Below are 15972 nucleotides of genomic sequence, written 5' to 3'. Positions count from 1 at the left end.
GTATATAATAAATTTTGTTACAATACCGAGGGTTGAATGTAAGATCTTTGTAAATGTGCTAAAAAGAATGATATGTCAGGTTGGGCTCTCATTACATTCACTAAGGTATAAAGGTACATCTAACAAGCAGAGATGGGTATATATTTATCATTATCACACCTTCCCGTTTTTGACATACAATATGATCTAGGCACATATAAACAATGGCTGACACTATCATGCTTTGTAAATGTACTGTGTTAAGTGAATATAATCTGAGCGGGGTTACATGTGAATAAGACTAAAGGCTATAATTATGTCATCATACTTAGGACGAAGAAGCTGCATTAATGTGGGATACATGTAGCCTGGCTTTGAAAGATAATGTCAACCAAACTACTTTATTGCAGTTCTCATGTACTGTTTTAGAGAAGTCACAAGGATAGTATGTTAACTGAGACTCCAATCACTTCAAACTCTTTCATAGATTATTTTCTGTTTACCATCAATTCTGTAAAAAAAATTTAGTATCCAATCAAATATAATAATTCTGTCCATTTTAGTCTATGAAAGGGGTTCACCAATATTCATTTTAGTCTCTTTTCCTTTATTTTATAATAAAAGATAAACAAAGGAGTATCTACGGCCTACCTAAAAGCCAGACCACAAGTAGGGAGTTGATATTTACATGCAGGGAAGCACAAACTAAGACTAAGGAGAAACATTTACAAAAAAATAAACTATAGGCATGCCTTCATATAGGACTTACTTCACCCCCAATTTTATGGCGACTCGGTTCCAGTGCCACTTGCCCAGCTCAATACTGGTTCAACAGGGTCAAAGGTCAAACAAAAGGAATTGGGTAGGGCAAAGTGGAGGAGGTGGAGCCAAATAAGAATGGGCGTGGCCAGTGGTGGTCAAAGAGCAGAAGGAGTATCAGTTGAAGGTATGTGAGAGCGGAGATATTGTTTCAGATCAGTTTGTGGGATTGTAGGAGATTGAGATACATGGATGGAGAAAGGGAGAAGAGTGGGGGAAAAGTGGGGATAATAAACAGATTAATACTACATAAATTTAAGTGTAAACTACTGTATATAGTTAGTTCACTATAACATAGGCCCAGATATGACTGCAGGAAACAGGTTACAAGGCATTACACTTTGTAATAACTAGAGTGTTAAAATGGACACCACTAGGTGTCTCTAAAAGAACACATCATAGGTGTTAAGATTACACCCTAGATTTACAAAAAGACACCACATTATAATCAAAGGTGTTATATTAACAGTATTAGGTGTTTAACACCACAGATTTCCCTCATTGTAAAATGACAGGTTTGGTCCTCTAAGCACAATTGTTAAACACCCATTTTCACAGTGCATACTAGTCTTAAATCAATTGAATCTACCCATTGAGTAGTTCATAATACTATATGGATGTCTTAAATATGTTAATAAAACATTTCATCTATATGTGCTTATAGAATAATAATTTACAAACATATGATCAAACCTATGATATCACTCAATCATGTCACCATTTCTATTACTATTTTCATTTTCCAAGCCTCTATTCACCACCTCCAATACACAAACCAGCATGATAAATCACAACATACTGTATAACAGATGTCGTAAGCAATGAACCGACCTAAAAACGAAGGTTCAACGTTCCATGAGTAGTTAATGCTACCACCCATCCCACCTCAATCAATTGAACCATTAATGAAATCACCTATACACACACCCAGCAAGCTCTTAAACCCAGTAGGATTGGTATGTAAATCACAATAGAGGGTGGAAATAAATGTCAAATTCTATTCCCGTGTATCAAGAGTGGCACTATCGGCAGGGTTCCAAATTAACATCCAGAATTTGCTAGGTGTGAATTTCAATGGAAATTAAGATGATGCCATGTTATGATTTTGCAATCAACTTTAGCTTCTCCAACATATGTGCAATTACTAGGAATTATCTCACTTTACTGAAAAGCAAGAAAACAAAAATTCTGCCTTTTAAAAGCACTTCAAATTTGATTTCATCACAATTTTTCTCCCTTGTCTTCGTATTAAAAAGAACAGTTATGATTTCAAAGAATGTGGGCAGTGATTGATGCCAGTGTCACAACACTGAATGTTGGCATGGTTAATAAACCCTTCGAATATCTTGGCAAGAACTCAAAATTTGTTATATAAAGAGGGTTTTTATCTCCTTGATCAGGAAACTATCCTCTCACAGATTTGTTGAATGAATCACAAGAAATACCGATTCTACCTCCGCGGAATTCTATCATTCTGACCAAACAGGCAATGACTGCTTCAGTGCAAAGGATGACTTCACTAATTCTTTTTGCACCACCTATCCCTTTGCTTTTCTCTTATTTATTTTGGTATATGACATGACGCATAGACATGAGATACTGTTTCAGTTTAAGTATCCTACATAAAATTGCTTTCTTTTTGGCCCACAAAATTCAGGAACTAATTTTGCAAATTTTGGCAAAGTTTTGAATTTGGTCCAGACTCTTTTGAAATCTCTGAACAAATACTGAGAAAATTTATTTTGGAATCCCTCTGGACATTACAACTTCTTAAAAGGCTGGGCTTTACCGTAATTAATGAAAGAAATATATTTCATGAGCACCCATAACTGAAATAAAAAGATCTAAGCAATAGTGTTGAAAGGAGTATTAATTAGCCTAATGAAAGTTGTATTGAGAATAATAGATGCGTAGCATTTGCTCTTCTTTATGAAATACAAATATGATCAAAATGCCATGTCACAAATGATATTAGAGAAAAGGAACAAATTGAAAGAAATAGAGATATTAACTCCACTGTAAATCTGCACAATGACAAGTGCCTACAGAATTTCATATTTTCTATTTCAAACATAAAATGGTGTTGGGAATTTCATGAAAAAGGGCAATCAAATGGCCATTTGTATCATAGATTATTATTACTTGTCTATTATCATTCTAATCCCACAAGATATACCACAAGGTAAACACAACCTAATAGATTCTTCTTCAATAAAATTTGTAATCTTTAAGAACAGGGTAAATCTTACATAAAAAAAAAACATACTTGTATCAATGTTAAAGTATATAACTGGGCCCCTATGGTGATATGTTATGAATTTGTTTTTCATAACTTGTTCCCATGACTAACTGACACATTTTTATGACTTACAAACTTGCTCCAACAACTCACAATTTTCAAGCCGTGGAGTGAGTAAAGGCAAGTAAATGAGCTTTAAATTGAGGGAACAAGTTATGAAAAATAAAACGTGTCACATCACCTAATGTTTGCTGTTCGAACTAACCACATACATATAATATTAAGCTGCAATGTTAATAGTAGCAGGGGCAACTAAAGTTTAGACATGTACATTTACTTTTATTGGGGGGATATAAGTTTAACTTACCCAGCATTACCAAGAGGTGACCTCACGTCAGATGAGCTACCCTGAGACTGGAATGGCATCTAATAAAGATACAAAGAAGATATGAAATTTACTTCATGATGACAGCAAACATACTGTTATCATAACATATTTCATCGAATCATTTTATCATATTATTTTATATTTTATCATTATTTAAGATTATACATCTGTAAGGGGAGCCATCTAGACCTTCTGAAGTTTACACTGGCAGGGCAGTAGACTGTGTAACACCAGCATGCTGCTCTCATGTCAAGGAGATATCACCTCTCTCCTTGATCAGAGTGCTGCTCTGAACCTTTCTCCAGTCATACTATTCTTTATGCAAGAGTCCAGTGAATCCCATGCTTTGATTGTTCTTATAAAGAATGTATTTTTGCAGGTTTCTGTAAGTTCATGTCTTCCTCTTCTTTCATATCAATATTATTCTGGATCTTAAACATTATTGTCAGTCTACTCTTTTCCCTTCTACTTTTCAGTGTATCGAGTTGGAGATCTTTTAGCATTCCGCTAACGCTACTTTAGCTGTAATCTCCACAGCATGAATAATAACAATAATAATAATTGGCATTTATAAAGCACTTTATCAATCTACGGCTGCTCAAAGCGCTTCACAATCATTATTACCCGGTCACTGGATTCATAGAATTTCAAGCAACCTGTTAGGTGTACACTTGCTAAACCAACCACAATGATGGTCGTTTCCTACCGGTACCCAATTAGCACCTGAGTGAGAGTGGCAAAGTGTGAATTGAGGCCTTGCTAAAGGACGCTAGGCCATGGTGGGATTTGAACACATGACCCTCTGATTACAAGGCGATAGTCAGAACCCCTACACCACGGCGCTTCCACATGAACCGGCTGCCTTGCATTGAACCCCTTCTAGATTTCTTACTTGGTCGAGTTTATGTGGATCACATGAACAAGTGGCATACTCTCAAACTGTTCTAACTAATGATTTACAGGCTATGACTTTGACATCCCTTAGACAAAACCATAAATTCCTCTGAAGAATGCAAAGAGTCTCGTAAGCTTTGTTGGCTGTTGTGTCCACTTGTTCACTCCATGATAATAAATCGTCCAGTTGAACCCCAAGAAATGGATGAGATGTTGTCATTTCTAACACCTGCCTACAAAAAGTATAGTCCCTGAGAGGAGGTGATTTCTTCTTTAGACACTGTCAAGATGGTGCACTTTGAAGGATTGAAGCTCATCTTCTACGTACTTTGCCTTTTTCAAGAGGAAGGAAGTCATCTTGCAAGTTGCACATACAGTGTATGTTCCTCCATTTCAACAGGGGTATACAATAAGCAGTCATCCGAGAACAATCTAGCCTGACATTTTAACTTTCAGGCATGCTGTTGATATACATACGTCAGGAACATCAATGGTCTGAGAACTACATACGTGTAGATCCACCATCCTCCTATTCGTTGTTCACATATAACTGATTCTCAAGTGATTTTGAATGAGGCTAACAATAATTACTCCATGATGATAGCAAATATTTTTAAATCCAAAGAGTATCCACATCCAACAGATATAAATGTAGTACTCTAGGCATTCAAATCTTACTATGTCTATGTCAATTACTGATTTCAGATATCATCAGTAGCATGCTCTTTACACAAAAGCTTCCATCCATTTCATTATCCATCCATTTAATCTATTAAAGATAAGACATAAGTTTATGATTTTCCTTGACATATGTGAATGATGCCTAAAAAATCTTACCTCATCGACATCATGCCAAGCCCAGCTACGCTCCATGGCATAACCAAATCAAATCAAACCTGACTAATAGAGCATATTCAATAATCCACCACTGAAAATATCCACCATGCTCATATCCAGATATTCACATCACGAGATATCGTATTCTAACTATTCCATAATAAAAATGTCTACATTAGTATTGCTTCAAATACAAAGTACATGATGATTGATATGCATGTTCAACAGAGCTTTCATTCCAATTTTTTACAATTTGTATTGATTTAATGCCATGAGAATTTGCTCACCATATACTCATTGCCATGCAACAAATATAGGACACAGCTGTCTACCGTATCTATAGTTTTCAGGCAAAAAAAATCAATACAACATATTGGGTTTTGTTTATCATGCTGACATCTTGTTATAAAACAATACTTATATATTTGCCTCTCTGTTCACTTAATTTCATTACTAGTTGATTGATCTAAAGCATTATATCCTTTATCAAGTTTGGGTAAATCTAAATGTTATTAATTTCAATGCTTAAATTAATTAGGTTAAAAAAAAACACTTAGACAAACTAGAAGAATATTGTATATTTTCTTACCGGTTGGAATGGTTTAGTTGAATTGAGGATTGAGTTTGGTCTGGTTTTCTCACGCATAGATTGGGAATATCCCACTGAAGATATAAAAGAAAGGATTACAATATTATCCATAATTCACAGATCAAAGTAATTAAATGTCATTCTCACAGCTAAAATTTATAGTAATAATATATAGAAGTATATATGGTAGTAGTAGCAGTAGCAGTAGTAGTAGTAGTAGTAGTAGTAGTAGTAGTAGTAGTAGTAGTAGTAGTAGTAGTAGTAGTAGTAGTAGTAGTAGTAGTAGTAGTAGTAGTAGTAGTAGTTGTTGTAGTAGTAGTAGTAGTAGTAGTAGTAGTAGTAGTAGTAGTAGCAGTAGTAGTAGTAGAAATAGTAGTAGTAGTAGTAGAAGTAGTAGTAGTAGTAGTAGTAGTAGTAGTAGTAGTAGTAGTAGTAGTAGTAGTAGTAGTAGTAGTAGTAGTAGTAGTAGTAGTAGTAGTAGTAGTAGTAGTAGTTGTAGTTGTTGTTGTTGTTGTTGTTGTTGTAGTTGTTGTTGCAGTTGTTGTAGTGTGAAGTAGTAAAAATTGTCATAATATTGTGTTATGATTTAGTCTCATATAAGTGAAGAAGTAAAAACAAGTAATAACAATGCATTATACAAAACACAAATTTATATCTTAACAAACTATATATTATTGATGGAATAGAGAATCAATACTTACATCCACCACTACTTTTTATCAGCTTGTCTCTCATCACATTACCTGTCCCTCGAGATAACTGAAAAATACAAATTCAACTTTCTTTTAATTTAATCTATTCAAAAAAAATCTTTCAATTGAATTAAAATCAAATTAATTTCAATTCATTATTCTATAATGCACAATGTATAAATGTTTCCTCCACTGGCTTATACATGTACCTATAAACATATTTTTTGTTTGAAATAACCTTACACAAGTTCAAAACTATCAAAAATATAAAGAAAAGTTTACAGAACATTTACATATTAAAAGAATGAAAAGCCAGTGGTGGTCATAGTGAAATGGTAAGACATCTAGGAAAATTAATTAATTTCTTTGCAATTTGAATCATATATTTTGGTACAATGACTTAGTTCAAATGGAAGCAAAGAAGAAATGTTGAAAAGTCAAATTGTAAACTTTATTACTGGTGTTTTATTTAATATACAGGCCATTATGTATCTACCATCTGTATGAGCCACATGTTCATAGTATTCTTTCATTTGAAATGAATATTAGCTACAAAACTTTATTGAAAGACATGTACATGATATATACACAGTGGTTAGTCTCTCTCTTGTCTTTTATGATAAACACTCATATATACAGAGCACTATTATTCCAAATAAGATATTGATATCTTTATGTTGAAATAAAACAGTTAAGATTAGACAATTGCAATTTGATCAAAATATAAGTAATCAACTAAGTGTTGTACTATAGTCAAGAAAATGTTTATATGCTTATTCTTATACTGAGCAATTTTCTAATTTTTTCTTTTATTTCAATGATTTCCCTTCAACAGATCTTGGGTGGTAGATGAATGAAGCCCCCAATGAAAATGTGCAACTGAATTTAAGCACAATATTACTTACAAACAGTTCTTTAAATCAATTTTTCCGAGTACTAAAACAGATTAGTCAAATACGGTGATAGTTGCCCCAATTTTTTCTTCCCTATTAGTAACTTATTTATTCGTTGCAATCGATCAAAAGTGAAAGTAATTTTCATTCCTTAAACTACGATACCATTAAGTCCCTATCTTGGAACTGTTAGTGAACATGGATTTGCCATATCTAAACAAATGATCAGCAAATGGTAAGGGATGAATATAACCAGATTTTTCTGAAAAATGGTTCATCTCAACACATGACATCTTCAAGACTACTGAGTGGGGTCAGGGAAAAAGAATTAAACAAAGTTATTTTTGTACAACAAAAACATAAACAGCAACAAGGGGATGCATTTGGAAACTTACATCAAACTGATAATCATGTGCCCAAGTACTGTGCATTACGCGCATATTCCGTTTGTTGTTTTTTCGCTTCACAGAACCGTTATTGATCATCATATTACAGTTGATTTACTTTCTGAATAGGAGTTCGGAAACCTTGGAAAGATATTCTACAACTGCAATGACAAGTTGCTGCCGATTCTTGGTTGTTTTTTTGGTAACTACAGAATGCTCATCATTATCGTCCAAACACTCAGTGACTCAACAAAGTCTTTCAATTTGTATTGATGATATCCTGGGTGAAAACTCTTCCAATTTCTTGAAGGGCATCATCACCATTAACATTACAAAAGATTCTTTTAGACAATCCACCAATATTCATACTTGAGAAAATCTGTAGACAAAGCACAGACATTGACGATGATAAATTTCAGTTCCAACTTGCAGGAAAGAAATATAAATCCAGATGATTCGACAAGTTATAGTATCTTCATAAGAGTTTCCAATGTCTTGAGAAAGGTAAAAAGGAAATACTTCCTGTATATTGACAGATGTCTACCAGCCAAGGGCTACTACAGGAAACCAAAATGTTCTCACAAGATCAGATCAGCATTTCAACAAGCTTTGTCCAATATATTTCTCTCTAACGATAAGAAGTATGGTTGCCATTGTCCAGTGTATACTACTGTAAACCATCGCGAAAAGCGGCCACTTCCTGTCGAATAGGAATGCTTTAAACCTATTACAACAGGCTAGATCAGATGATATACCTACCCATAGGTATTGTTTGCATGACTCGTCCAGGAATTAGTTCAAGTCAAGTTTACGGTTAAATTCTGTCGCGTAAGGGGAGGATATTACAAATATCCAACCTGTCAAATCTGATTATTGCTGCAACTGATTCGGTGAAAGGGAGAACAACGACCATGGATGCTAGGCTTCTATTTATACCGTTGAAAATTTGGCAAGAGGGTGACATAAGAAGTCGAGAGGATTTATCGCTCCTTGATGGATAAAGATACTGTACGAGAGGTCAAGAGACATATGTCTTTTGGTGGTTCAACAACAGAAGCTGTTGCTACAGGTGGCAATATAGGTTTAAGCTACTGTTAGAAAAACTTTGATGAGTGTGAAGGAATCTAGAAAATAGCTTTGCTTTCGCAAGACATACATGTGAGTGATATCACTACCAGGAAAGAATCCATTCCTAAAAATGTCATCCATCCATTCTTTTTGCGTACTGCTTTATGGAGTAGAACTTACCGATGCATAGAACGGAAGAAGTGTTAGCAAGTGTCAAAGACACATGAAGAGGTGTCGAATTATTCCTCAGGGAACTTATTACCAAAGGAAATCATAATGCAAAAACAATAATAAGCCAACTCTCTCAATGGTCTACTTTGAAAATGAAATGCCTGATCAAGCTCCAGCCGAGAGCATTTATCCATTTACCATACCAGAGCACTGATATAACAATAGCGAACCATAATCAGGCTATCGTTAAAAACACTCCCATTAACCACCCTGGTCAGGAGTGTAAATAAGGCGATGGCCATATAACAAGGCAATAAGAATACTGTTTCTATACCTAAGCTTCTGGGAATTAGATTTAATTTGATAAAGGCTACATGGTGGGTTGTGACGTCAAGCCGTTATGTCTACGTTCCATGGGCAGCATGCAAGGCAGACCAAAACATTCACCCTTCTTTTCCTTCCTCTTCTTCTTCTTAGCTTTGGGTTGGATTAAGGAGGCCATCATTTAGAGGATTGAAAAGATTTCTGGTCACTGACAGACGATTGCTCTTCCCATTGAATAACTATGCATTAATATTTCTTGACGATCAATAAGATTGTTCAAAAGTCAATGAACATTTCCAGTATCGATCCTTCTGTCATCTTATTTCTAAGCCATTTTTCAGATACTACATGAATCATTTGTACATCCAAATTTTCAGTATTCTTCATTTCAGAAAAACACACAACTTTAAATATATCATAAGAAGTTTCATCTTTTGTTTTTATCATGTCTCGAAATATCCAATCACATTAATAATGGAATACTAGTCAGGCAAACTTATCTAAAATGCACCAAGTATGGAACTTGCAGTGCTTTACAAGTCCTTGCCCTTCTTCACTACTGAATAACATTTTATTTGACTCGTTACTACTGATAAAAACATCTGGTGTGAAAACCCCCTTCAGACAGAAGAAACTTTATCAACCGCTTGAAACGATAATCCTATAATTCAATTTTTTCAGATTAAATGTATATTGTAATGAAAAAGAAAACCAAATACAAAATGGAAATCAAAAGGTTAATGAATATGAAACTTTGGCATAAGAAGGATAAAACCACACACGCATTTCAGTCATTGCATACATTTATTTCATTATTTTTCAAAAGTTTCACCTAATAAGCATGTTGATGATAATGAACAGCATTCGTATAGTGACATTTACCTGTAAAAAATATTCAGTGGTGCCCACTCCCCACTCAAACATTATTCACAAAGTTGCTGGAAAAGCTGGGTCTTTAGTTCAGATTTGAAGGTCTTATCATTCTGACAATTACAAAGTTGGATTGGTAGAGAATTCTACAGACGATGAGCAACTGATGAAAACGGATGACCAAGTATATCAGCAATGGAGCCATAAAGCAGACTATTAACTACCACTAAGTCAATACCATTATTATCTTCCAGCCTGTATTTTACAAGTCTTCGGTCTATCACTTGCCACTTTACATGGTGCTTCGTCAGGCAGAGTTTGTCCAATTTCAAGATTCTAGCCAAATCAGCCTGCTTAGTAATATCTCTTTAGATTCAAGAAACCCCCATCTCCAAAATCCCATCGAGAAAATATTCTTGCTTGAGCATGGAATATGATGTTGGGCTCCAAAGAATGGTTCTATGTTTGAATAAATTTATCATGGTATGGTAAGATAAAATGAATATTCACCAAGCAGAAACATGAGTGCATCTCAAGGACAGCAAGTTATTTTGTAAATAATCATATGTTAAATCAAATAAAATATCTGATAATTGTGTATTTGTTAGTTAGATAATTTCAAGAAACAGTCTGCTATTTTGCAAATAATCATATGTATGTAGATGCAAAAAACACTGATTTCCTGAAAAAGTCTGTAGTTGAAAAACCAAGGTTTACATAATCGTAAATCTAGGTCTGATTCAATTGAACTATGTGAAATCCTGAAATCTAAGCTGGAGAATGATAAGACTAAAGATTGCCAACACAGATATGCACACGTGGGACAGTATATTATTCATTGCTTGGAAAATGTTACCATCAAAGCAATACAACAACAAATCATTCATAATAAGAGACCAATTGATATTTAGGATCTCCGATTATTTTAAGTTTATGTGTAGAAATATATCTTCTTATTGGGAGGAACAACACCTTGGCTAATTATCCTTCTTGTTTTAAGAATAAGAAAAATATCCTTTCAGCCTCATTAAAACACTCAATAATTACTTTGACCCAGTTTTCATCTTTCTTGAGGACTGGACCAGTTTCTCCTACAGTGTCTTCCAAAACCTCTTAACGGAAAGTGGTCTTGTTGCTATGGGAATGCTCTAATTGAGGTCACAGGTTTCATGCTAATTTTATAACTGCAGCATTCTACATACGTATATTGTGTACTGAGTAACCAAAAAACATGCAAACACTCTCATACTTCCAGGCAAAAATTGCTTGCCGAAGAACAGTTGGGTCTTCACCAACACTTAAACTAATTTGGCAAGGCAAAGAGGTCTTCAAAACTCCATCACAAGGTAGATTTCCAAACTAGTTTGGAAGACCACTACCACTAAAGATTTTTTCAAAGGCTGCTTCGAGCGTTCCCATTTCGAGTTAAACGAGTTCCCACTAAACTTGTTTCCACTATTTAGTTTAAGCCATAGATGATAACAGGGTCTTACATGTAGTTCGGTAACTCTTGATATGATCTGACATTAAAGTAACCATCTTATTCATTCGCATTTTAAAGTATTCATGACTCAATTTTAAACTATATTTGAAGGAGGGAAACTTCTTAACTTTCTGTATTATTGAGAAGTAAATTACAATAAAAGAAACTATCAATTACAATCATAATGAATATCATCATTGCCATCATTATCAGTCCTAAAATAATTGTTATATTGCTCTCATACGCCCCAAATCACAAAGCTGTACCACACACATTATCCTTATGCAAGAAACTGATCCACATAATATATTGAGAGTGGATATTAAAATGATAAAGAAAAAAGCAATTTGACACATTTAAATAGCAATTTGTAATTCAGTTGATCTTCATTTTTGTTATATGAATCACCAAGAAAAAGATACTAATATCCAAATAGGAATTTTCAGTCGAATATTTAATGATATATTCGCATCAGTCTTGGTGTATGTCTATTTTGAAGTTATGAATTTTACCCTGTTGTCTATAATAGCTCATTTTAGGGGGTAATAAATTACACATTTCCTCTCAATAAATGACTTCCTCATCAATTAGGAAGCATCTCCCTACTTTAACTCCAGGGTGAGAGCCCTCAACTTGATGTTTGATGAATGATTTTCAAGAATTACCAGAGAATATTCCAATTTGTTGATTGCACCAAACAGAAGCCACTTTTCATCATTGCAACCAAATTAACTGATACTTCTGAATTTGTGCATTAATTCATGAATTACATCTAACTTCATTATTGTTCTGTAAAAAAACTATATCTAAATCAAATACACAGGCTTAATGAGTCAAGTAAATCTATATTATTTGACTGCTAATGTGTCCACCACTGCAACATCTGGAATTGATTAAACAAAGGAAAATCTGACAAGCATGATTGAATCTTATCAACATCAGAAGTAAAATATTAATGATTTTTTTTATTTGACTCATTTTCATAAACACAGTAATATGCACAGCACATTTGGAATAAAAATGAGAACACCAATGATGTCACACACTATTCATTATTTACTTTATAATGAAAATATCCATGGTTTGATTCCTCTGTGTAATTGTCATAGCTGTAAAACAAAAATGAAATATTCTTTATTTCATATGATAAAATATTAAGTAAATATGTTTATGTGTGACATCATCAGCTCTCATTGGCATTCTGACCAGGAAATGCATCCAACTGTTAATAAGTGAAACTTCAAATTTCATAACTTTATTATCATACATCAACTTTTGATGAAATTACCAAAGTTGTTCTTGTTTGAATTTTATGTGTATTCAAATCCAGTTTCTGTTCTTGATGAACTTGACCTTTAAGTTATAAATAGTGCCCCCCTCTCAAAACATTATCATTTTCAGTGAAACTGTCTGTTGAACATATAATGCTATCAAATGACAAAAAGAAATCAAAACAACAACAAAACATCAGCAACTCCGTGGAATGAATTTCTTGGTACATGAAGAAACTGTGTCAATGTTTTATGTGGAAATATATATAGAGTTAGGTGCTTTGGAAATGTCTACATGTATATTTTAGAAATTGGGGGCTATTTGACTTCAGATGTCACTTTTCAATAGTCAATATAATTCACAATGTCATTAGTAGAACCCAATAAATATTACACAACTCTTTCCACATTAGGAGTTTAGTGTGCTTAATTAAAAAATTAATAATAATCAATAAATGCAATAATCCTTTCTACACTCCTCTCAAATTAAACAAATCAAACTAATTTTTGTTAAAATTGAAAAGTGAGGTTCCTTTTGTTGTGTGTGTTCACAAGAAGTTTTGGATGCATTACTTTCTGAAAAAGAATGGTTAGTGTAATTTAACAGTCAAATTCAATTTTCTCTTAATGAAACATGAAAATGAGACATAATACTTACTGATTTTGATATTCTGTGAGTATGAGTAATCTTTTGGGATAACCCACTAGTACTATCCATACTAAGTTTGAGTTGTGGCTGAAACATTGAAGACAGCTGCTCTTTCTAACTTCTTTTTACAAAATTTGGGAGAACATCATATCATATCTTGCAAAAAAAAACTACAATACTTTCAAAATCTCCTTTTCATCGATAAAGAATTCACACATCGTACATGGCAGGTTCCATATCTTCATGTCCATGTCAAATAGACACTCCAAGACAGAATCAATAGTATCATATCCAAACTGGCTAAAATCTTCTTATTATTTGAATTCCTCAAATGACTGTATATCCATATCGATGCCAAGAGCTCATATCAACAAAATCTGAAAATAAGGCAACACATCGCCAACTTCTTCCAAATAATCCTTATGAAAAAAAGGGGAAACTCCAATTGCTGTTCACGAAATTTAGGAGGCACCAACATAAACATTAGACGAGAACCACTTTCCTCAGTGAGGTCTTGGTCCTTTATCAAAGGACAGTGTGCATATAAGGGGAGAGAAGCTACAAGACTGAAAGAGAGAATGAATAGTAGAGCTACAGCCAAACCATTGATTTATTATAAGATGAATACATTGTGCATCCAGCAGCTACTCTTAAACCTCACAGCTTTAGTCACTTGTTAATCTCTGATATTGATTTTTCCTCTTTTTTTCTTTCAGGTTTCTCTTTCATTCTCTGTTTTGCACAGTCATTGTATACTGGGGCATTAATTGTGTATCCCTCACCCAACCTCAGCACCGTTATATTCTGTCTACATCCATTTGCCAATATCTTGAAGGCCTGGTTTAACTTAGTAGGCTACAGTCTAATTGTGTGTTAAAATTGTAGGAAGCCCCCCCCCCCCAAAAATATCTTTTACTGGCTTTTTTACCCCTCTTGTTTTAATGATGGAAAGCACTCATTTGGTCATTATTCCCAGTCAGGTATGAATGATTTGTGTCAATTGAGGTAGTAAATTTAACTTGTACTGTAGAGGTTAGAGATACCTGTCACCATTGGCTTTCAATGGTTAAACCACATCTTTAGACCAGAGTTTACATTACATCCTTCCTAAGCATACTCGTCAATGATTTTCATCTCCTGGAATTACATGCCGAGATAATCTGAGATAAATGTTTGCACACCTGTATCTAGGAGTTGTAGAAATGACATTCTTGCCAACAATCATATGGTATCAAGGTGGTGTTCACTATTTGTCTATCATAAGACCAGACATTACAAAGACTATATAGGGGTCTTTTCACACATAAATCTTGAACCATCATTGTAATGATGATTGCAATTCGTCTTTAGAATCATTGGACTTTTCACACAGAAAATCTGTACCATAGTTTGAGTGAAACTTAACTGGAATTTACCTCCAGAGTAGAATTTGAATTCATGATCGTGATTAGCATTCATGATTCTAGTTTGGTTTCACACGTGCTAAAACTTCGTCATAAGCCTTATTTTTCACTGGAATCATCATTCAAATTACATTTTTTTTCCATGTGAAAGGGTGGTTGGTGAAGTAGCAGACGGTCTAATGAGAATCAATGGAAGGCAGGAGTAGTGTTATAAAAGAGGATCAATAAACAATGCTTGGGGTATGTTACATGATGAAAGAGGTGATGCCAAACCTCTATTCAAATCTTGACTGGTATCATGAATAATTGATCTCTTAATTCAGGCTACCAGCAATCCTCCTTTATTGACCATTCCCCTAAACAAAATGGCCTCCCAGGAAGATAACCATGAATATGTATGAGGAGTTTGGGTGCACTCAATCAACCGGGGGATTCCCTGAATCAACTTGATAAAGCTAGAATTAAGTAGAAATATGAATCCCACTCCAAACACAGTCATGGTGGGTTAAAAAGGCTAAATTAATTTATAATTCAGCCATTCAGCCTTTTTTTCCCCATCAGATTTATTCCCCCGCCACACTTTGAACATAGAAGAATAAGTCAACTTTAGAGTGTAAGCGATTAATACATTCAAATATTAATGTCTGTGGCAGGGATGAAATTGAGGCCAGGAGTCACAAGGCCACAGCTTCTCACTTCAACCTTGTACACATGACTCAGCCAAAGGCCACAGCCGGCAAAATATGACCTTGGGGAAAGTCCCCTCATCTACATTCCATGTGAGTGATTCTCCAGAATCCCCTATATAATACATCAATTTGATTTCTTAGAACCGACTATAAATTGCCTAAATGCACTGGTGAATTTAACTAAATGTCTGCAAAAACCATGTTTCTTAGGTAAAAAAATATGCCAACTGGATACAGTCTAAATTGAGAAAGGACAAGCCAAGGCTTGGACCACTACTGTGCAGAACTAAGCAATCTCCCACAATGGCCTTCTCTCCCAAAGGGGTGG

At 34.3% G+C, this 15972-nt stretch overlaps 1 protein-coding gene across 12 annotated transcripts in view; it reads right to left on the bottom strand.

The window, feature by feature from the left end:
* Window positions 1–15972, bottom strand: part of LOC121415035 (rho guanine nucleotide exchange factor 18-like) — a 172085-nt gene that overhangs the window by 38580 nt on the left and 117533 nt on the right. For 11 of the 12 annotated variants that reach the window (XM_041608095.1, XM_041608097.1, XM_041608101.1 and 8 more), the window contains 4 exons: window positions 6447–6504; window positions 5746–5819; window positions 3405–3463; window positions 749–802 (listed from right to left, as the gene is read on the bottom strand). In XM_041608095.1, the coding sequence (XP_041464029.1) occupies window positions 749–802; window positions 3405–3463; window positions 5746–5819; window positions 6447–6504 (245 nt within the window). The remainder of the gene's footprint in view (window positions 1–748; window positions 803–3404; window positions 3464–5745; window positions 5820–6446; window positions 6505–15972) is intronic. The other variant, XM_041608100.1, reaches the window with a different exon arrangement.

The sequence above is a fragment of the Lytechinus variegatus genome, chromosome 5 (genome assembly GCF_018143015.1).
Source record: "Lytechinus variegatus isolate NC3 chromosome 5, Lvar_3.0, whole genome shotgun sequence".
In the NCBI taxonomy this organism is placed as follows: domain Eukaryota; kingdom Metazoa; phylum Echinodermata; class Echinoidea; order Temnopleuroida; family Toxopneustidae; genus Lytechinus; species Lytechinus variegatus.
Note: the sequence above shows the minus strand (reverse complement) of the source record. Positions and strands in the feature narration are given on the sequence as shown.